The sequence below is a fragment of the Protomyctophum parallelum genome (genome assembly GCF_964188405.1).
Source record: "Protomyctophum parallelum genome assembly, chromosome: 9".
Taxonomy (NCBI): Eukaryota; Metazoa; Chordata; class Actinopteri; order Myctophiformes; family Myctophidae; genus Protomyctophum; species Protomyctophum parallelum.
The window spans coordinates 47732655-47755881 of record NC_139706.1 but is presented as its reverse complement, the minus strand read 5'-3'; the positions used below and the strand labels follow the sequence as shown (position 1 = coordinate 47755881).

General features: G+C 43.6%; 1 protein-coding gene across 1 annotated transcript; it reads right to left on the bottom strand.

The window, feature by feature from the left end:
• Positions 1 to 8717: 8717 nt before the first annotated feature.
• On the bottom strand, positions 8718 to 14552 carry LOC310864610 (desmin-like; the record flags this gene model as incomplete). Its single annotated transcript, XM_083773298.1, has 5 exons — positions 8718 to 8773; positions 9232 to 10190; positions 11147 to 11271; positions 12733 to 12977; positions 13829 to 14552. 5 exons carry the CDS (start codon positions 14550 to 14552, stop codon positions 8718 to 8720), a joined length of 2109 nt encoding a protein of 702 aa, XP_083629424.1.
• Positions 14553 to 23227: the final 8675 nt, after the last annotated feature.

The window sequence follows — 23227 nt, the reverse complement described above, 5'->3', positions numbered from 1 at the left end:
ATGGGAGGCCCAAAAAAACTAAAGAACGACCAAACATTAATTTGCTTTGATACGTGTGAACGAGGCCCTAGAATTATAACCTTCATACACTGATTATTATGGCATACTAATCCAGGCCTATGAGCACTTATGGAGAAACACCCATAGGAACAGAGAGATTTGCAGCGTTGCAATGCAATGTCAAAGAGAGACAAATATGAATCTAAAAGGTACTAGAGAATGTTGCTGAGCTGAAGGGGCCGACTGTCTCGGTGGTGTAGCCTATACTGGGACTGTGTATTTCTAAGAGGGATTATAGGAAACGATGAAGTACAGGGAAAGCAGAACCGTGTCAACTCAAATCGAAAATAAATCAAATCAGTCCAAACAAGTCCTCACAGGTGGGTACAGGGCAGTTGATGACATTAATACATAACTGAGAAATAGAACCGTAATTGAAATTAGATTAATGTACACACACACACACACACACACACACACACACACACACACCACCTCCCCGTAAAACATATACTGTACCATCCACTTCTGTAACCCACACCCAGTAATAAGAACCCTTTACTGACATCTGTTGGCAGCCGTAGGAGCAACAACTTAGTTCGGAAATCGTCCACAAGTGAGTTGCAACGACCAGCTGCAATTCAATGCGATGGGTTCAATGCAATTGGCATGAGAAACACATGTTTACATAATTGCCAAAGCAAGTGTGAAATAAGGCATTACAAAAAAACATGTATGTACTGTTAAAAGGGAATAAATAATTGTGTAAAACAGTCATGTGTCACATTGCACGGAGACCACCTCTAAAGCTCCAACCACTGCAGATGTAGGCTACTAGTTGTATTGTATTAATATACTTCCCTCTAAAACAAAAAACTGAACAGAAAGTGTTAAAATTATGTTTTTATGTGGCCACACCCACCAGTTCCACCAGTTTTCACCATAGCAACACCCACCTGAACTTAGAGGACCACTTCACCACTTTTCAACGTATCTTCTATATAATAGGTCCTCACTAATAATCATGATCAAATGGCACGATTTGTTTCTACTCAGTCTGTGTCTCATACATAGGAGGGCTGTGGGCAGTTTAGAAACCGTCTTCCAGTGACATCATCATTAGGCAGATTTTATTTTAAACACGATTTCTTTACAAAAATGTTTAGAATTTGATTATCGTGAGAACGATGGCTTCCATTTTCGCATTGCAACTTTTCAGGACTAGAAAGCCTGCAGTTTCTATTAGCTTGTATTCCCCATCGATGATGTCACTGGAAGACGGTTTCTGAACTGCCCACAGCCCTCCTATGAGACACAGACAGAGTAGAAACAAATTGCGGCATTTTTTTCATAATTATTAGTGAGGACCAATTATATGAAGATAGGTTGAAAAGTGGTGAAGTGGTCCTTTAAGCCGTGACCGCAGCTGTTGTAAGGGGAGGGGCTGATGTTAGTGTGTCACTAAAGAGCTGTATTTCGATTGGGCCTTTTGACTCGAAGGCTTTCAGCTTTCAGGAAGTAACATATTTTAATATTATAACTACACCTGGTCTATTAGAGTAATGTTAACTCCATAGACACATGCAAAACAGAAAGAAGTACACAACTATGTCACCCCATCTTTAAAACGATTTTTTATTTTAGCTAACAGCAATGAGTGATTCGTCTTAACTTATGTTTCAAATGTGTTCCTTGCAAATTGTGTGTTGTCCCATGCTGCACAGATGGATAGGTTTAAAAAAATATCAAAAAAATGTCCAAATGTATTTATCATGCAGTGACCTTACGATGATACACACATTTCTAGTATTTGATTTGTGTCAAACTACAATGTCACTTATGAATGTATATCAGAGCAATACTTTGTCAGTTTTGAGGGTTACTCAATCAAAAATCATTATTCAAGATTATACGTGGTATGAATTAATCATAATCTGCATCATTGATTTGACTTGTGGTTCTCAGTGGGGTCCGGCGACCCCAAGGGGTCCTTGAGGGGGTTCCAAGGGACCCCCAGCTTAATGATTGATAGTCAGGAACCATTTGGACCGCTTGTGGTCCCCAAACCTTAGGTTGAGGCTCAGGATATCGCTACTGTGCTTTACAGATAAGAGATTAAACTTTGTAGCACGATAGACATTTATAATCTGCTACCACTTTTATGTTCTTATGTTCTAATGATGAAATATGGACGATGGATAATATAAATGATCACCTAAACAAATCCATATATATCAAATGATCATTAATATGGAAGATTTTTATTTTATTCTATTTTGTCTTGTAGTCTCTGATATGACGATGACTGTAAATGTGGATGAATAAATGTGTGAGTGTAGACTGTACTGTACATAGACCAGCTAATTGTATAACAATAAAATTTTATTAAATTACTGAATGCTAATGTAGCGTCGCAGGTTTTTTTATGAATCCAAGTAATCAGAACAAAACAAAAATTAAACATGATTCACATTTAAAACACATGTATGAATATTATTTAAATGTAATGTCTTTTTATCAGTGTATAAAAGCTGCAGATGAGATTTGGTATTTTAATTTCCTGATCCACACTTGGGGATTAGACATTTGTAATTTGTATTTTCAGATCCTGTTCGAGCTGCACAGAATATGCACGACTTGTGAAACATGTACATAACTAGAAAAAGTGCACAGCTAGGTCTCCACCAAGCCAGGTCAGGTTGTGGCCTCCCTTTCTGGAAATCGTGGGGCAGAGGTTCACCGTTGGCATCCAGGGAGTGTTTGTGCAGAATTTGGCACCGAGATTAGCTGATCATAGACGGACAGACGGACGGACGGAGTGCAAAACATACTCTCTCCCCATGCCTTCGGCCTGGTGGAGACAGTAAAACATACTCTCTCCCCATGCCTTCGGCCTGGGGGAGACAATAAAACATACTCTCTCCCCATGCCTTCGGCCTGGGGGAGACAATAAAACATACTCTCTCCCCATGCCTTTGGCCTGGTGGAGACAATAAAACATACTCTCTCCCCATGCCTTCGGCCTGGTGGAGACAACAAAACACTCTCTCCCCATGCCTTCGGCCTGGTGGAGACAATAAAACATACTCTCTTCCCATGCCTTCGGCCTGGTGGAGACAATAAAACATACTCTCTCCCCATGCCTTCGGCCTGGGGGAGACAATAAAACATACTCTCTCCCCATGCCTTCGGCCTGGTGGAGACAATAAAACATACTCTCTCCCCATGCCTTCGGCCTGGTGGAGACAATAAAACATACTCTCTCCCCATGCCTTCGGCCTGGTGGAGACAACAAAACACTCTCTCCCCATGCCTTCGGCCTGGTGGAGACAATAAAACATACTCTCTTCCCATGCCTTCGGCCTGGTGGAGACAATAAAACATACTCTCTCCCCATGCCTTCGGCCTGGGGGAGACAATAAAACATACTCTCTCCCCATGCCTTCGGCCTGGTGGAGACAATAAAACATACTCTCTCCCCATGCCTTCGGCCTGGTGGAGACAACAAAACATACTCTCTCCCCATGCCTTCGGCCTGGTGGAGACAGTAAAACATACTCTCTCCCCATGCCTTCGGCCTGGTGGAGACAATAAAACATACTCTCTCCCCATGCCTTCGGCCTGGTGGAGACAGTAAAACATACTCTCTCCCCATGCCTTCGGCCTGGTGGAGACAATAAAACATACTCTCTCCCCCATGCCTTCGGCCTGGTGGAGACAATAAAACATACTCTCTCCCCATGCCTTCGGCCTGGTGGAGACAATAAAACATACTCTCTCCCCATGCCTTCGGCCTGGTGGAGACAGTAAAACATACTCTCTCCCCATGCCTTCGGCCTGGGGGAGACAATAAAACATACTCTCTCCCCGTGCCTTCGGCCTGGTGGAGACAATAAAACATACTCTCTCCCCATGCCTTCGGCCTGGTGGAGACAACTAAACATACTCTCTCCCCATGCCTTCGGCCTGGTGGAGACAATAAAACATACTCTCTCCCCATGCCTTCGGCCTGGTGGAGACAACAAAACATACTCTCTCCCCATGCCTTCGGCCTGGTGGAGACAATAAAACATACTCTCTCCCCATGCCTTCGGCCTGGTGGAGACAATAAAACATACTCTCTCCCCATGCCTTCGGCCTGGTGGAGACAACTAAACATACTCTCTCCCCATGCCTTCGGCCTGGTGGAGACAATAAAACATACTCTCTCCCCATGCCTTCGGCCTGGTGGAGACAATAAAACATACTCTCTCCCCATGCCTTCGGCCTGGTGGAGACAATAAAACATACTCTTTCCCCATGCCTTCGGCCTGGTGGAGACAATAAAACATACTCTCTCCCCATGCCTTCGGCCTGGTGGAGACAATAAAACATACTCTTTCCCCATGCCTTCGGCCTGGTGGAGACAATAATGGCACTATAATGTGTTGTGCAAGTTGGCAGAACAGCAGGGTAGATGAAATACAGACAGTACACACACATGGACACTAGAGGGGGCTATGTACTCAGCAACTTAGACCAGGCAGGACATCTACATTATACAGCATTATTATTATTATTTTTCCTACTTAAAATTAAATTATTCATACTAAATTTGAATGATACAAGTTGAATTATATCTCTATTATATAGAGCTATTAAACAGTGTCGGGTCAGGTATTTGTTGCCTTGCACCTTTATTTTGTAGTATTGTCCTTAGTAGTGTTTTCTGTTTTGCCTAGTTACTGTGTCCTGTTGTGGCCCAGCCCTATCCCTGTGTTGGTTGTCAGTTGTGTTCACCTGTGTATGGTTTCCCTGTGTGTATTTAACCCTCTGTTCCTTTCAGTTCTTTTCAGTCCCTGCTAATAGATGTTCCAGTCCTGCTCCTGTGTGTTATGGAGAGTAAATCAGTGTTCATTTGACCTGCTCTGCTCAACTCAGCTCTGCCCTGCTTGTCTGTTCTGACAAAATTGCTACTTGTAATATATTAAACTGTAGGAAGACAAAGACAACTATTGTCTGGTAAATGTAACATGAACTGGCCTTGATCGGCACACTGGCATCCAGTATAAATAATACAAATGACAAGTGAGTTTGTTTGTTTGTTTGAGGTGCTCTAAACAAACCTCATTAAAAGTCCATAGACTTTTCTGCAATATGATGGCATTTCTGAAAGTCAATATATTGTTGGAGGTGCTATAGTGCCCCTCAAGAACACAACTAATACACAAATGCAATTCAAATACAAATACAAATACATGCAATGTACTTAGTACGCAGACTCATGGGTGTCTTTTAAATTGCATTTATTAGCACATTCGGGATTCACATTCATAAAGTGGAGCAGAGAAAAATAGATATTGCAAAATTCAGCTTGTCAATCAGGTTGCATTCAGTATCAGTTCAGCATCAACAAGAAATATGATGCACAATTTCATGTTTCATTTTTTTTTCTTCTATGGCCAAGCTGTGGCGATACACATTTTGGGCAAGTGATAGCCAGCCATGCTGTCACACATAGTCAGTCTAAATGGAAGTGTTGGTCTTCTCTTTGGCTGCCGTCAGATTCAGCAGCTGTACGTTTATCTTTCTCTAAATCAGAAGCATCGTCTATAGCGTTTGATGGCTCCTGCATTTTGCTGCTATCTGGCACACCCTGCTTTGTGTCTTTGTTCTCCACAGTACTAACGGCTATCTTTTCCTTTGGAAATATGGGTTCTACAGTTTGGGGTTTATCCTCACTGACTGACACTTTACCCTCCAGTTTAGGAGGCTCTGCTGTGTCAGATTTAGCAACTGTATGTCCATAGACATTTCTGCAATATGATGGCATTTCTGAAAGTCAATATATTGTTGGAGGTGCTATAGTGCCCCTCAAAAACACAACTAATACACAAATGCAATACAAATACAAATACATGCAATGTAGAAAAATAGATATTGCAAAAATCAGCTTGTCAATCAGGTTGCATTCAGTATCAGTTCAGCATCAACAAGAAATATGATGCACAATTTCATGTTTCTTTTTTTTTTCTTCTATGGCCAAGCTGTGGCGATACACATTTTGGGCAAGTGATAGCCAGCCATGCTGTCACACATAGTCAGTCTAAATGGAAGTGTTGGTCTTCTCTTTGGCTGCCTCGCCAAGTTGTGGTACTGCTTTTATTGGCTCATTATTCTCAGCTTTAATCCCTCCAATCCCGTTAGCAAAGCCATTCTGGGTTTTGGGCTTCGCAGCCTCTGACATCAGGCTGTCAACTGTCTTCACTGTCACACTCACAGTTGATGTGCCTGCTGGCTCTTTCTGGGATGTTGTTTTAGTTTCAGATATTTCTATGGGTTCAGTTATATGATCAGTCGTTTTCCCCGAATCTTTGTTTTTTGCAGAATCCTTCAACTTCTCCTCCTCTTTCTCTTTAGCATTGTTTATTTTCTCTGGGACTTTACACGGCTCCTGGGATTTGCTGCCATCGGGCTGTTTTGCGTCTTTGTTCTCCTCAGTAACGGCAATCTTTTCCTTTGGAAATATGGGTTCTACAGTTTGGGGTTTATCCTCACTGCTTGAAACTTCACCCTCTGCCGTGTCTGATTTAGCAACTGTATGTTCATCTTTTTCTAAATCAGAAGACTTGTCTATAGCGATTGATGGCTCCTGAGTTTTGCTGCTATCTGGCACACCCTGCTTTGTGTCTTTGTTCTCCACAGTACTAACGGCTATCTTCTCCTTTGGAAATATGGGTTCTACAGTTTGGGGTTTATCCTGACTGATTGACTTTTCACCCTCCAGTTTAGGAGGCTCCGTCATGTCAGATTTAGCAACTGTATGTTTATTTTCTTCTAAATCAGAAGACTCGTCTATAGCGCTTGATTGCTCCTGAGTTTTGCTGCTATCTGGTTGAGAGACTTTGCTCTTTTCAGTAACTGCTATCTTTTCCTTTGGAAGTTTGACAGTTTGAGTTTTATCTGCAGTAAGAGCTATCTTTTCCTTTGGAGATGTGGCATCCACAGTTTGGGTATTATCACCAGTGTTTGGCTTTTCACCATCTCCTTTAGGAGGCTCCGTCATGTCAGATTTAGCAGCTGTACGTTTATCTTTCTTTAAATCAGAAGCATCGTCTATAGCGTTTGATGGCTCCTGAGTTTTGCTGTTATCTGGCACACCCTGCTTTGTGTCTTTGTTCTCCACAGTACTAACGGCTATCTTTTCCTTTGGAAATACAGGTTCTACAGTTTGGGGTTTATCCTCACTGATTGACTTTTCATCCTCCAGTTTAGGAGGCTCTGCCGTCTCAGATTTAGTATCTGTATGTTTATCTTTCTCTGAATCTGTAGCATTTGATTGCTCCTGAGTTTGGCTGCTGTCTTTGCTGTCTTCAGTAACGACTATCTTTTCCTTCGGAAATATGGGTTCTACTGTATGGGTTTTGTCCTCACTGTCTGACTTCTCATCCTCCAGTTTACCATTAGATGGCTTCTGAGTTTTGCTGTTATCTGGCGCCCCCTCTTGATGGTCTTTGGTCTCTGCAGTAAGAGCTATCTTTTCCTTTGGAGATGTGGCATCCACAGTTTGGGTATTATCACCAGGGTTTGGCTTTTCACCATCTCCTTGAGGAGGCTCCGTCATGTCAGATTTAGCAGCTGTACGTTTATCTTTCTTTAAATCAGAAGCATCGTCTATAGCGTTTGATGGCTCCTGAGTTTGGCTGCTATCTGGCACACCCTGCTTTGTGTCTTTGTTCTCCACAGTACTAACGGCTATCTTTTCTTTTGGAAATATGGGTTCTACAGTTTGGGGTTTATCCTCACTGACTGACACTTTACCATCCAGTTTAGGAGGCTCTGTCATGTCAGATTTAGCAACTGTATGTTTATCCTTTTCTAAATCAGAAGATTCGGCTATAGCGATTGATTGCTCCTGAGTTTGGCTGCTATCTTTGCTGTCTTCAGTAACGGCTATCTTTTCCTTCGGAAATATGGGTTCTACAGTTTGGGGTTTATCCTCACTGACTGACACTTTACCCTCCAGTTTAGGAGGCTCTGCCGTCTCAGATTTAGCAACTGTATGTTTATTTTCTTCTAAATCAGAAGACTCGTCTATAGCGCTTGATTGCTCCTGAGTTTTGCTGCTATCTGGTTGAGAGACTTTGCTCTTTTCAGTAACGGCTATCTTTTCCTTTGGAAGTTTGACAGTTTGAGTTTTATCTGCAGTAAGAGCTATCTTTTCCTTTGGAGATGTGGCATCCACAGTTTGGGTATTATCACCAGGGTTTGGCTTTTCACCATCTCCTTTAGGAGGCTCCGTCATGTCAGATTTAGCAGCTGTACGTTTATCTTTCTTTAAATCAGAAGCATCGTCTATAGCGATTGATGGCTCCTGCGCTTTGCTGCTATCTGGCACACCCTGCTTTGTGTCTTTGTTCTCCACAGTACTAACGGCTATCTTTTCCTTTGGAAATATGGGTTCTACAGTTTGGGGTTTATCCTCACTGATTGACTTTTCACCCTTCAGTTTAGGAGGCTCTGCCGTGTCAGATTTAGCAACTGTATGTTTATCTTTTTCTAAATCAGAAGACTCGTCTATAGCGCTTGATTGCTCCTGAGTTTGGCTGCTATCTTTGCTGTCTTCAGTAACAACTATCTTTTCCTTCGGAAATATGGGTTCTACTGTATGGGTTTTGTCCTCACTGTCTGACTTCTCATCCTCCAGTTTACCAGTCGATGGCGTCTGAGTTTTGCTGTTATCTGGTGCCCCCTCTTGAGGGTCTTTGGTCTCTGCAGTAGGAGCTATCTTTTCCTTTGGAGATGTGGCATCCACAGTTTTGGTAATATCACCAGGGTTTGGCTTTTCACCATCTCCTTGAGGAGGCTCCGTCATGTCAGATTTAGCAGCTGTACGTTTATCTTTCTTTAAATCAGAAGCATCGTCTATAGCGCTTGATGGCTCCTGCGCTTTGCTGCTATCTGGCAAACCCTGCTTTGTGTCTTTGTTCTCCACAGTACTAACGGCTATCTTGTCCTTTGGAAATACGGGTTCTACTGTATGAGTTTTATCCCCACTGTCTGACTTTTCACCTTCTAGTTTAGGGGGCTCAGATTTAACAGATGCACTTTTATCTTTTTCTTTATCAGCATCATCTGCAGCCTTCTCAATGATTTTTGCCACTCCGTGGCCAATGGGAGACTTCACTGTATCTGCTTTATTGCATGCTACCATTGACTCTGTCTTCTGACTTCTATCATCCTTTTCCTCACCCCTGGGTAGCACGCTTGGAGTTTCTTTGTTTTGCTTCTCTGGCTGTAGCGTTGTGTCCTTTGGCAGAGGCACGCTCAGCGCTACAGTCAAGTCAGTGATTTTCTCCATTGTTTCTGTAGGCAAGGAGGGAGCCTCGCCCTGTGGTTTATCAACAATGCTTGACACCTGAACATTACCGGAGTCTGTGGGACATTTGGCACTGGACTCATCCTTAAGCATATTTGCTTGTGCTGTGTCAACGTTGTCTTTCAAAGCGCCGACCTTTTTGTCAACCTCAGATTCTGTCATCTTGACCTCTTCTGACTCCGCTATCTTTGAATCCGCCGCTTTAGCGGCCACGTCTTTTTGAACCGTCTGTGTCGTCATCACCGCATCGCTTCCCGTCTGCCCGTTTACGTTTACGTTTACGTTTGCTGCCGAGTCACGTGGCTCATTCTCTAGCGCGCCAGTGGCCTCGGTAGACCGGACCTCATCGCTATGAGATCTCTCAGCTGTAGGCCTATCATTGTTCTCTGTGCTCTCAGCCTGACATTCCACCTCAGCTTTGTCCATGGCGCTCCCTTCTTCCACCGCTTCATCGTCTCCCTGCTCTGAGCGTTCGGCTGACTCTACCTGGCTGTGCTGGCCATCAGACGCCTGCTCGGTGTCTCGGTCTGGACTGTGTTCATCCTCCACCTCGGCCTCCTCCTCCTGGCTCTCTCTCTCGGCTTCATCGTCACGCGCCTCCTCCTCGGCTCGTCCGGCGTCCGGCGATTCCCCCGACATCTCGATCTCCCTGGCGGTCTCCGTGACGATCTCTTCCACGAACTTGTCGTGGGGCTCGGCCCTCCCGCCCGGGCCGCCCGACCGGCCGAGGCACGGCAGCGTGTGAACAGGGGACTGTCGGTAGATGTAAGGCAAGGAGACCGGGGCGCCCGAGATGGCGGACAGGCGGGTCTCCTCGCCTTCCAGGAGTTTTCTGCGAGGGGAAGAGAAGACTGTTTTATTGACCCACTTGAACGCCAGCGTCCATATTATCTTGGGGTTAACATTTGGAGAAAATAGCAGATCTGCAAGCTCACAAGCGCATCGCGACGCTACGTGTTGTGAGATTGTAGATCAGCTGTTTTTGGCTAAGATATTTAGCTGTAGAGTGTAGAGGGAACTGGGGGACTCCGGGTAGTTACGTATAGTGTTCTAAGGGTCAAGCCCTTATAGTACTTTGTCGTACGATAAATAATAGGTGTTCTACGAGCTTCACAAATGTGTTTAACCTCAGTGATCAAGCTATGACTATGAATTCTTTCCTACAAAAGCCCATAAAATGTACTTTTTTCTCGCAATTCAGATGTTTTATCTCAAGTTTTCTTTTTCAGTTCCTTATCGCAATTCTCAGATGTCCATTCTGACACGGCAACTCCAGCCTTTTTACTTTACTGCCTGGCAGAAACGGCCTTTCCTTAGTTTCTTAGTTTATTTTACTGCCTGGCAGAAACGGCCTTTCCTTAGTTTCTTAGTTTATTTTACTGCCTGGCAGAAACGGCCTTTCCTTAGTTTCTTAGTTTATTTTACTGCCTGGCAGAAACGGCCTTTCCTTAGTTTCTTAGTTTATTTTACTGCCTGGCAGAAACGGCCTTTCCTTACTTTCCTCAAAACGTAACGGATGTTTTCATTCATCTGCATTTTATTTAAACAGATGTTTGGTAAGGTACTGTTACTGTATCATTATCACATCTGAAATTAACTGTCGGGCAGAAAACTTTTATCTCCACATTACATAAATTATGTTTGTTTTGTGAACAACATTTTTGGCTGGGGTTCCCCGGATCCCCCCCTACCCCCAATACAAACTGACTGCAAAATTAACCTTAATGTTAGAGAAAATACATCATAAATGAATACTGAAAAATGTAATGTAAAATAATAATGCTTTACCTGTATGAAAGTATCTCCACGTCGAGCTCCATCTTGACATTTAGTAAGTCCTGGTATTCCCGCAGATGAGCTGACATGTCAAACTTGTCACTTATTAGTTCGTTTTCCAGCTCTTTGATGGTGTCCTGATAAGCAGAGCACATAACAGACACAGTATTATTATTACCCCATTCATCCTCATACCAAATATTGCACCCAGAATTGACCAGACATTACCTGGCTGATGCTCTCTACAGACAACCACTAATATTGTCGTCTGGGATCCCTTTCTTTAATGTTATTGGCCATACAGTTTTTAAACAATAAAAATTTGCACACACGAGTGTAAACTGTAAAGCAAAGAATCTTCAAAACTGCTCACAAAACCCTGCACCGCTTCAACATGGCTCTCCCCTGTTTTTATTGATTTTATTGCTTAGCCCTTCTTAGTGTTTTTTCCCACTAATAAAGTTGTTCTTTTGTTAGTTATTATTATTAAAGCCCTTTAATATTCTCACCAAATTGTCAGCATAATTAAGTTAAACCGATAAAGACGTTCAGAAGAATAGTGTAATGGATGTCTATTTATTTTTTCTCTACTAAATAAATTGGCAGGTGCATGTTACTGTACTGTATAAGTATTCTGATAGTGAAGTCAAGGAAAACTTGTGCAGTTGTCGTTAGCCCATGACACCATGTATTCTATTTTTATTTATTTGATGTTTTTCTGCATATTAAAGTCGGTCAACAGGAATGTCATGTAGTAAACAGTAAACACTCAAGACTGTAGCAATGGTGAGCTGTATAGGCTATTGGTTTCATAAAGATTAATGACACTAGGTTACATTGTGACTTTTCCTGTGACCACTGCTCTCTGACTTGTGGTGCGTTACCCGTTCAAATCATATACAAAATAATTGTAATGGGTCGAATGCACCAGACTGCATTTTTTTGTTTTTTTTTGTTCATAAAACAAAACAAAAATGCAGTTTTGGTGTGTGTAGCCTGGAACTCACCTATGCTTTCTATGGCATAGGCAGCTCCCGGCAGGATCCACCGGGAGAAACTGTGCGCAGCTGCTGGACATGAGACTAATTAATTAGAGCGACAGAGACAGAGAGGAGTGTGTGTGTGTACATGTGTGTGTGTGTGTGTGTGTGTGTGTGTGTGTGTGTGTGTGTACGGGTGTGCGTGTGTGCGTCAATTTAACAAAGGTGCAGGCGATCAGAAATCAGCAGAGAGTGATCGACGTTTGCGCTACTCTATGCCGTAATGAAGTGGACTCGGACCCAGACTTTTTTTCTCTCCCTGGAAATAAAAACGTCTGGGTTTCCGAGGCTATGGTCTGTGCGACCCATTAACGTTATTTCTTTACTATAGGTTACATTGTCAAATGGGACAGGTGCAATAGTTTCCTTTAGGGGGGAAAACAAGCCAAGCTCCCCGCAACCCCATAGGCTATGTGGCTATATATTATATAGGCTACAGTTGACTCAAATTGTACCACTGAAAGCAGGGGCGGCCTTAAGGATCGGCAGGCCCCGTTCATAACACATTTTTGTGTGTATTATCGGACTTCAAAAGCATATATTCTCTTATTATTATACCTGATATTGAAGAATGTCGTCATTGTGGCGGTCCTGGACCTCTCCGAGTTGCCTCTCCAGAGCGTCCCTGGTGCCTCTGTTACAGTCCAGCTCCGTGCTCCGGGCCTGCAGGCTCCTCCTGACCTCCTGGACCTCCTGCTGGCCGGACCTCAGCGCCTCCCGCTTGCTCTCGGCCGCTTGGGTCAGTCTGGCGAACTGGGCTCGGAAACCTTCGTCCGCCTGCCGGAGGTCCGACGTGGCGTGACCTTGATCAACAGTGGTGGAGAGAAACGTACTCCCAATGTTTTACTTTGGCCTATAAGTAAAAGTATCAATACTATGCAATATAGAACAAGTAACAAAGTAAAAGTCTGGAATTCAAAATGTATACGGCCCTTGAGTAAAAGTACTAGGCTATATTGGCATCGGAATTTTGTACTTTAAAAGTTAAAAGTAGAAAGTACTCATTGTGCAGAAGTTTAAATGTTCAAATACAAGTAAAGAATGTATAAGAAACCTTTTGAAAATGGCCGATCTACAAGCTCACAATGCGTAGCATCGCGATCTGCTATTTTCAAATGGCCACAATATGTACAACTTTGTAGGCCTACAGTATAGGGCTGAAGTGGTTAGTGTGTTTTGCAATAATAAGAGTATTTCCAATTCCCAAATATTTTAGATTCTACTCCACTAGCCTACATCTCAGAGAAAGAAATCTTTTTACTTTTACTGCACTACAATCATTTGAAAACTTTTGTTACTAGTTAAAAAAAAGAATATTCTAGTAAAGTAGAAATACCTCAACATTTTACTTTTTCTTTTTCTTTTAGGTTTTCTGAGCTCAATTGCACGCACAAGATCTGAACATTCAGTATGTTGTGTGGTCTGGGGTTTTATGAATAATTGTTTTGCCTGTGGACTGTGATGTATACAGTCCACAAAACGCATATGACAACAATTTGCCAGCAGAACACTGTTGAGGGATTTTTGCCTGTTTTCATTGCAGCTCAAAAGGCTTCGGAACACACAGAGAAAACCCCAGAGCACAGAAAATCCACTGAATGTTAAAAATAAATGAAAATGAACTTTTAAGTAGCTACAGTTCTCGAGCACTGACCTTCCAGCTGTGCCCTGATGTCCCGGAGTGCCGCTGTGAGGTCCGCTTTGCCAAAGTCGACCTGGTGGTCACGGTGCAGCGCCTGCTGCCGCACCGCAGCCTCCTGGACCCGCGCAGCCATCCGCGACACCTCCGCCTCGTGGCTCTTCTTCAGAGAGTCCACGTCGTCCACGAGACTCTGGGCTCTCCTGTCCAGCTGGACCTTAGCCTGGCGCGCGTCGCCGATGTCCCTCTTCAGCGCCGCCACGCCGCCCTCGGCGTCCGCCCTGCCGCGCGCCTCCCTCTCGTAGCCGCCGCTCAGGCGTGCCAGTTCCTCCTCCAGGCTCCGGTGCTCCGCCTCCACGCGGTGCTTCTGCTGCGTGACGTCCCGCAGCAGCCTCCTCAGCTCGGCCAGCTCGGCGCCATGCTCCTCCTCCAGGGAAGAAGGGCTCCTCCTCCTCCTCCTCATCTCCTTCATCTCCCGGATCTCGCCCTCCAGCAGCTGATTCTGGCGCTCCAAGTGACGCACCTTCTCGATGAAGCCGGCGAAGCGGTCGTTCAGACCGTGGAGCGTTTCCTTCTCGTTGATCATTTCTCCCGAGAACACGATTGTCGTTGTCGTCGTGTCTGAGCTCTCGGCCGCCCGGCTCAAATTGAGTTCCTTAATCCGTCCGGCGCTGCTGTGTCGTAGCCTGTATGGAGAGCACTCTGCTCGAGGTGTTCTGCGCGGTGACCTGTGTTCCATCGTCCTCCTCCGTGGCTGCGGTGCTTGTTGTTGATGCAAAGAGGATGCCATCCGGCCTCTTATATATAGTCGCCGCTGTCTTGCCTGCTATGCAGAACCGAACGGAACTGCCCACGGTGCTAAAAGTGTATATAGCATCAGCTGTTGGTTAAAACACACTTGTCATTCTCCCCAGTACGTTTTATTTGTCTCAGACAGCAGTGACATGGCAGCCTATAGTCCGGCAGCCGACAGGATCTTTTGTTTAAAGTAGGAAATTTGGTATATAGTCTTTTTTTTATTGGCCTAAAATATTGTCTATATTCATACATACATTCATCCACTTGCACTGACCGGCTGTTAGTATTGGGCAATCTTTTTTTATAGGGGTTTCTTGTGACCCTACCATTAACATCCTATGGCTGGCAAAAATGTCAAATTTTCCTTTTGCTTTAAGAAGCATGTGACATGTCAAACTAGGGTTTTTTTTTTTTTATCCATTCCAAGCATGAGTTTTGCACAAAATACACTTCTTGGGCTAAAAGCAGCCATAGCCACTTGCCCAAATGTGCCCAAAACCTCATCACATTAATGTCATGACTGATGACGATTGTCTATGCAGTGGCAGCCATTCGGTGCAAATAAATGTCTATGTAATGGCTTAGGCCACCATTATTTTAGTGGACAGTTTTTTGTACCCTAATCCTGATGCCGTTTCCCTCTGAATATATTTTCCTTTCTGGAACACTCTGGTGGAGCTGTTGCCCCGACGACCCGACTACGGATAAGCAGTTGAAGATGGATGGATTGATGGATGCCTCACATCATATTTGTTTGATTAAAGTTTTTTTTTAGCTCTAGGATATTTAATTTGAAAGATGGTATTGGCAGCTCTACTACCATCGAGCCAGTTTTCCTCTTCATGCACAATAAGTCCTGGGATCCCGTTCAGAATGGGTTAAAGAGCTGGATTAGCTGGAGTAAGAATAAAGGAAATATCTGTATAATGTATTTGCTGTCATACAATTCCTATGATGCATTAAGAATAATATTTTTCAATTTTTATTTAAACATTTAAAAACAACACATTTGGGACAACAATATATTGCTGGTGCAGGTGAGATTTACACATTTATTTATTTGTGAATTAAAGAGCTGGATTAGCTGGAGTAAGAATAAAGGAAATATCTGTATAATATATTTGCTATCATACAATCCCTATGATACATTAAGAATAGTATTTTTCAATTTTTATTTACACATTTAAAAACACATTTGGAACAACAATATATTTGCAGGGTTGTGCTGTTGTGCAGGTGAGATTTAGAAAACCCTGTGGGGTTTATAAGGTTAATCTCACCTCATTTAACTACAAACATACAAATAAATCATAAAAATCTAACAAAGTAACAAAGTGGCATCATACATATTAAATAATACAACAATGGATACACAGACAGTAGCCTGTATGAAAAAGTAAATTGGTAGAAAACAAACAAACAAGTGCAGGCCTATGTGATGTGTGTGGGTGTAAGAGTGGAAGACATTTTGAACTGTTAGATTTGATCCATCAAATGGTTTCTATATTATAAGTTTATATTTAAAATATGATTTAGTGAAGTTAGACTTTGATGAGATGAGATCACAGTATAGCTGTTCCACTGTATTAGTATTACACGGTACCATGGCTCCCCCTAACGGCCGTCTATGGTATGTGCACCGTGCACGCTTCCAGCAGCAGCAGTGCTAGACTGCGCAATGTGCGCATGTGCAAAACCCTATGAGCTTTGGTGTGAATTGTTATTAATATACAAAGAAAACTAAAAGGTTTCGTTTGAAAACAGTGTCGTCGTCTTAGCAGCTCAACCCTGAAACACAGCAGGTAAGATGAACTGATTCACCCAATTTTTACTACGTTACGTTTATAGTTTATATTATTGACTCTTTTTTTTAACATGGAACGATTCACGAGTCGTTTTTCTCTCATATCTGCTTGTTTGTAATACATGTAGGCCTATCCTAAACAAGCAGTAGTTAATACTAGCAGCAGTAATACTATTGTAACTTGTTTGTTACAAGTGTGTATCCTAAACAAGCAGTAGCCTAGTTATTGTTAATACTAGCAGCAGTAATAATATTGTAACTTGCAGAGCCGAAGAGTTTGATCAATCCTCAAGGCCCCCGCAGCCCCGCCTCCCCGCACCCCCCTGCAGCCCCCCCCCCCCCCCCCCCCCCCCCCCCGCCGCAGCGCGGAAAAATATAAGTTGTTTTCGCTGGTACTTTTAAAGCAGCTTCTATAGTCCAATGTCCAAGCCAAGGTGAGGACTTTCAGGACTATATTATTATTATTATGAGAGAGAGAGAGAGAGAGAGAGAGAGAGAGGGAGAGAGGGGGAGAGAGGGAGAGAGGGAGGGAGGGAGAGAGGGAGAGAGAGAGAGAGAGAGAGAGAGAGAGAGAGAGAGAGAGAGAGGGAGAGAGAGAGAGAGGGAGGGAGGGAGGGAGGGAGGGAGAGAGAGGGAGGGAGAGGGAGATATAGAGAGATACGGAGAGAGAGAGAGATCATCATTTATTTCCCAAATGGTCTAAAAATGAGTTATTTAGCATACTTTTACCAATGAATTAGCCTATACACAGACAGCGACAGAGCGACTGATCAGCCTATTTTGGACGATATGGGTCTTTTCTCCAGTCAGTGTGTAGTCTCACTAGTCTGTGTAGGGTTAGGTCTCTTTGGTGAATTCTTGATCAGTGTTATTATGTCACGCCTCAAGAACAACTACAAAAGAAACCCGATTAGCACTTTTTAACACCTCTTGGACGGCCCCGGTGTCGCAACAATTGAGGAACAACAGGGGAGGCGCTGTTTTCCCGAATATTTGACGATGGGATTCTCAGATTGCCGGCGGAGAGGTCCAAAATGTTCGGAATTCCCAGAAAATATGTAATGTAAATGTAAAATGTCCACGAAAATCTTCATGGGGGCCTAAAGGGGCCCTGCATGGGAATCTTCATGGGGGGCGGGGGCTGTGGCCCCGTGGCCCCCACAGACTCTACGTCGTTGGTAACTTGTATGTGTTTCCTAAACAAGCAGTAGTTAATACTAGCAGCAGCACTGCAGTAATACATTATATTGTAACTTGTTTGTTATAAACAAGCAGTACTCTTAGTTAATAATATTTGAACTCGCTCCTCCGAAGTGTCTTGTATTGTATCTGTATCTGTATGCTGCAGGGCGAGAGAGAGAGAGATAGAGAGAGAGAGAGAGAGAGGGAGAGAGAGAGAGAGAGAGGGAGCGAGCGTGTGGAGTTTTCATCAACTGAGCAACTAATGTAGGAGAGAGAGAGAGAGAGAGAGAGAGAGAGAGATGGCAGGGGGGGGGGGGGGGTAGATTGATTGATTCGACATTGTATTCACAGTATGTAGAATGGGTACATTTCAAACTAATGCACAGGTCAATAATACAAAAACTGCTTATTTGAGGACGAAACTATGAAAAGCACTGACTCGTTTACATCAGGGTCCTCCATTTTCAATTAATCAGAACATTTAAAGACAAAGAATAAGGGGAAAAAAGGAAATCATCATATTTATACAGTTAAATATAGTAAAAAAGAAAAAGAAAAACATTAATTGAAATAGGGGCGTGACTTTGACTTTATTAAAATGTGGCATTCCACATTTTAATGGCATAGGAGCTAAATTAATTAAATCGCTTGTTTGAGCCGAATCTGGATTGCATGTGGTTTGTTGAACTCCCTCTGGTGTTAAGATTGTGGACTTCATTTACATGTACATATATTATTTCTTTTTTTTCTCCAAAAATAAAAAACGCTTCCTCTTTCGCACTACCTATAAAGCGTCCGTGGCCACAGTACAGTAGCCTCCCTCGGACCCAGGCTCCCAGCCTTTACTCTGGCTGTGAGTGAGTTGATGCTGCAGGGACTCTGGGAGCATACCATTATAACGGGAGGAGGGGATTTACACCCAGCCGCTGTTACTTTGCTGGCCCAAATTGATTCACATTTTGCTCACACTTACATTAATTCGCTGTACAGGTTAATTGGGCTAATATTTAGCAAAAGAATAAAATTGTCCCGAAAAATCGCCTAAGCAAAATAATCGGCGATTGGACTCATAAAATCACGTTTGACGATCGTCTATGCTATGCTATATGTTTCTGTATTATCTCATCTTTTCTTGACTGTGCTGTCAAAGGTTTGCAGTCGCGTCTGACCCTCCTTTAAGTTTCACGCCCAACCAACGCCTCCGTATGATTATCGCTCGGCTGCTAGCCTGCTACTCTGCTACTGCAAAGTGCAATAAGGTGGTTAGAACTTAAGGGATACATTATTTGACCAATACCACTTCCAAAACATTGTGCGCTACATGCGCCACAATATGGGAAAAACGACGTTGGAAAAACATGCCGCCGTATTGATTCGGCGACAAAAGCTGTATATAGCTCAGGATTTCAATTCCAATAATAGCAGAAATAGCTGATCTAAAAGCTCAGTTTCTAGCTTGTAGATCGGCTATTTTTGCTACAACAGTAATATGGTTACTGGCCATCTGGAGTGAGTGTGGAAATATAGTGGCCATCTGGAGTGAGTGTGGAAATATAGTGGCCCTCTGGGGTGAGTGTGGAAATATAGTGGCCCTCTGGAGTGAGTGTGGAACTATAGTGGCCCTCTGGAGTGAGTGTGGAACTATAGTGGCCCTCTGGAGTGAGTGTGGCAATATTGTGGCCCTCTGGAGTGAGTGTGGAAATATAGTGGCCCTCTGGAGTGAGTGTGGAAATATAGTGGCCGTCTGGAGTGAGTGTGGAAATATAGTGGCCCTCTGGAGTGAGTAAGGAATATAGTGGCCCTCTGGAGTGAGTGTGGAAATATAGTGGCCGTCTGGAGTGAGTGTGGAAATATAGTGGCCATCTGGAGTGAGTGTGGAAATATAGTGGCCGTCTGGAGTGAGTGTGGAAATATAGTGGCCCTCTGGAGTGAGTAAGGAATATAGTGGCCCTCTGGAGTGAGTGTGGAAATATAGTGGCCCTCTGGAGTGAGTGTGGAAATATAGTAGCCCTCTGGAGTGAGTGTGGAAATATAGTGGCCCTCTGGGGTGAGTGTGGAAATATAGTGGCCCTCTGGGGTGAGTGTGGAAATATAGTGGCCCTCTGGAATGAGTGTGGGAATATAGTGGCCCTCTGGGGTGAGTGTGGAAATATAGTGGCCATCTGGAGTGAGTGTGGAAATATAGTGGCCCTCTGGAGTGAGTGTGGAAATATAGTGGCCCTCTGGGGTGAGTGTGGAAACACAGTGGCCCTCTGGAGTGAGTGTGGAAATATAGTGGCCCTCTGGAGTGAGTGTGGAAATATAGTGGCCCTCTGGGGTGAGTGTGGAAATATAGTGGCCCTCTGGGGTGAGTGTGGAAATATAGTGGCCCTCTGGAGTGAGTGTGGAACTATAGTGGCCCTCTGGAGTGAGTGTGGAAATATAGTGGCCGTCTGGAGTGAGTTTGGAAATATAGTGGCCCTCTGGAGTGAGTGTGGAAATATAGTGGCCCTCTGGAGTGAGTGTGGAAATATAGTGGCCCTCTGGAGTGAGTGTGGAAATATAGTGGCCCTCTGAAGTGAGTGTGGAAATATAGTACCTACCTAAGCCATTCCAGCGGCAGGCTATGAAAATGGGTAGGGGTGAGGTGGGTTCTGGGAGTCTTTGAGGTTCAAAAAGGTCACTTGATGTGGGCCAGAACCAGTTGCGGACCCGCGCTCACACGCATTCACTCATACAGCATTGTTTTTCAGTCTGTTTTCTCAGTCACTGCTATAATTAGCCTCTCTCTCAGATAGAGAGAAAAAAAAACATTTGAAAGTAGAACAATTGAATTTGAAAAGAGAATAAAACATTTGAAAGTAGAACAATTGAAGTGAAGACATTACCTGTCTAAGCAAACATTTACATCTGCAAATTATCTGCAGTTGTAGTTACTACACAACATGTTTTAAGCAGGCCTACTTTCATTCTAGAGTCTAGTATGTGAAGAGTCATTTTGGATAAAATAAAGAAATAAAAGGTTTTCTCAAACTCTGAACAGTTAGTCTTGCCACCATGACTGTCTCTGTGTCAAAAAGAGTCACAAATAAGTTGCTCAATTCCGACAGCCGGTCAGCAAGTGGATTCATTATATTAATTTAAGTATATAGGCAATATTTTAGGCCAATAAGAAAAAAACTATATATAACAAATATCCCACTCCACACCCCCGGCTGCCGGACTATAGGTCTCCAGTTATTAAAGTCCTTCCTTATTCACTTGATTTCAGACCGGAGTCCAGACTACAGGTGAAGATGAACTCTCCAGACTCGTAAGAACTGCAATACCCATGATGCATCACTCCCAGGTGAAGATGAACTCTCCAGACTCAACCATGGACGTTTCTATTAAACAGGAAGCTGAAGAAGTTTCTATTAAACAGGAAGCTGAAGATGTTTCTATTAAACAGGAAGCTGAAGACGTTTCTATTAAACAGGAAGCTGAATATGTTTCTATTAAACAGGAAGCTGAAGAAGTTTCTATTAAACATGAAGCTGAAGATGTTTCTATTAAACAGGAAGCTGAATATGTTTCTATTAAACAGGAAGCTGAAGACGTTTCTATTGAACAGGAAGCTGAAGACGTTTCTATTAAACAGGAAGCTGAAGTTGTTTCTATTAAACAGGAAGCTGAAGATGTTTCTATTAAACAGGAAGCTGAAGACGTTTCTATTGAACAGGAAGCTGAAGACGTTTCTATTAAACAGGAAGCTGAAGTTGTTTCTATTAAACAGGAAGCTGAAGATGTTTTTATTAAACAGGAAGCTGAAGACCACCCACACCTCAGTAAGTTTCATGCCTTTCTTTAACACATTAAGACCAAAGTAACCCCCTTGTACAAAAAAGGGAGTAAATTAGAACCCGGCAACTACGTACCGCCCTATTTCTATTCTAAGTGCCATCTCGAAAGTGATGGAAAGAATAGTCTATGAACAGGTTGAAAAGTATCTTGCCACTAATAAATTAATGTACGAGTTCCAATCCGGTTTCAGAACATCCCACTCCACTGACAAATGCCTCCTCTATTTGAGCGACCACATCAAACACGAGGTGGATGCTGGCAATGGTGACATGGTCATACAAAAGGCTTTTGACACCGTGAACCAGGGCTGCTTTTAGGGTAGATCGAATGGTGCCACCGCACTAGGCCTCGCGCATGCAAGGCCTCGCGCTAGGCAGCGTTTTTTTTTTTAAAAACACTTTCCATCTCAGAGTCAGAGCTAAAATATAGGCAGTTACGTTCTCCCTGCATCGCAGTTCGCAGCCCGTTCCGTCGCAGTTGATTTTTCACATTTAAGCTGCGGTCGGTTGGGGGGCCTCCGACGGTCGCGCGTCGCCTCCTCCTTCCAACCGCCGTCACTTCTTCATCCTACCGTTAAGCGACACCCGGCTGTCCCGTCGTGGGCCCCCCTGTTGTCCCCCTCTGCGCTGCGCTGTGCCATGCTGGCTTGCACTGCAGAATTAGAGCAGATCTACAAGCTCGCAATGCGTTGAAGCGCGACGCGTTGTGCGCTTGTAGATCGGCCGCACCACCGCGCAACGCATGCAGTCGAATTATACACACAATGGAAACTAAACAAAAACAAGTTGAACACATGTAGGCTAATTGAGTGCACAACGGCTCCGCTCACAAACAAAGTGACGCGAGTGAAGTGAAAAGGTATGCTGTCATGTCATGTAGGACTGTGTGTGGACAAAAAAAAGGTTTTATTTCAAATACTTTGTCAGGCATGGACGACGACCTCTCTCTCTCTCTCTCTCTCTCTCTCTCTCTCTCTCTCTCTCTCTCTCTTTCTCTCTCTCTCACTCTCTCTATCAGTCTCTCTGTCAGTCCAGTGTCATGATTTCACAATTTTCAAATTGAATTTTGATCGATCACAAACTGTCTGCAGGCAATCAAGCAAATGTGATAATATTTATAACAAATAACAGCAACACAAGCAGCTGTTCATTTTACTTTTATAACCAGTAATTTGAGCTGCACTGCAGGGCAGACTGTTTGGGTGGTTTTATATCAGTTTTTTATATCAGTTTATGATCAGGGTTTGTGTTCCATTGGTATTCGTTGTAGAGTAATAGACAAGTTAAATTGCTCATATAGATCATCAGACAGTGTCAGCCCCAGAGACCCCTCCTGTGACAGCTTGCTTGACATGACTCATGTCATGTTAACTATAGCTTCCTTACAACAAATAAAATAACATCATGTGGAGGACCACAATCTCTGCATTCACACTGTTAAGCTGCTAAATTAGGCAGTGCATGTCAGTTTCTTACTCATTGGAGATGAGAACCTGGCATGATATTTGTAGGAAAGTGAAGTTCAAAAGTAAATATTAATTCATTAATTAATGTGCGCCGCGCGCGCACATTGTTCCCCGACATCTCGCACAGGGCCTCGCATTTCTCCCAGACGCCCCTGCCGTGAACCACTCCATACTGGTTAACAAGCTAAAAGCTATTGGTTTTGATAGCACATAAGTGAGCTGGAGGGGAGAGAACAGATGGTGGAGGTGAACGGAACACTGTCCCCCCTCCCCCTCCCAGTGAGCTGTGGCGTTCCACAAGGAAGCATACTAGGGCCTTTACTGTTCCTAATATATGTAAACG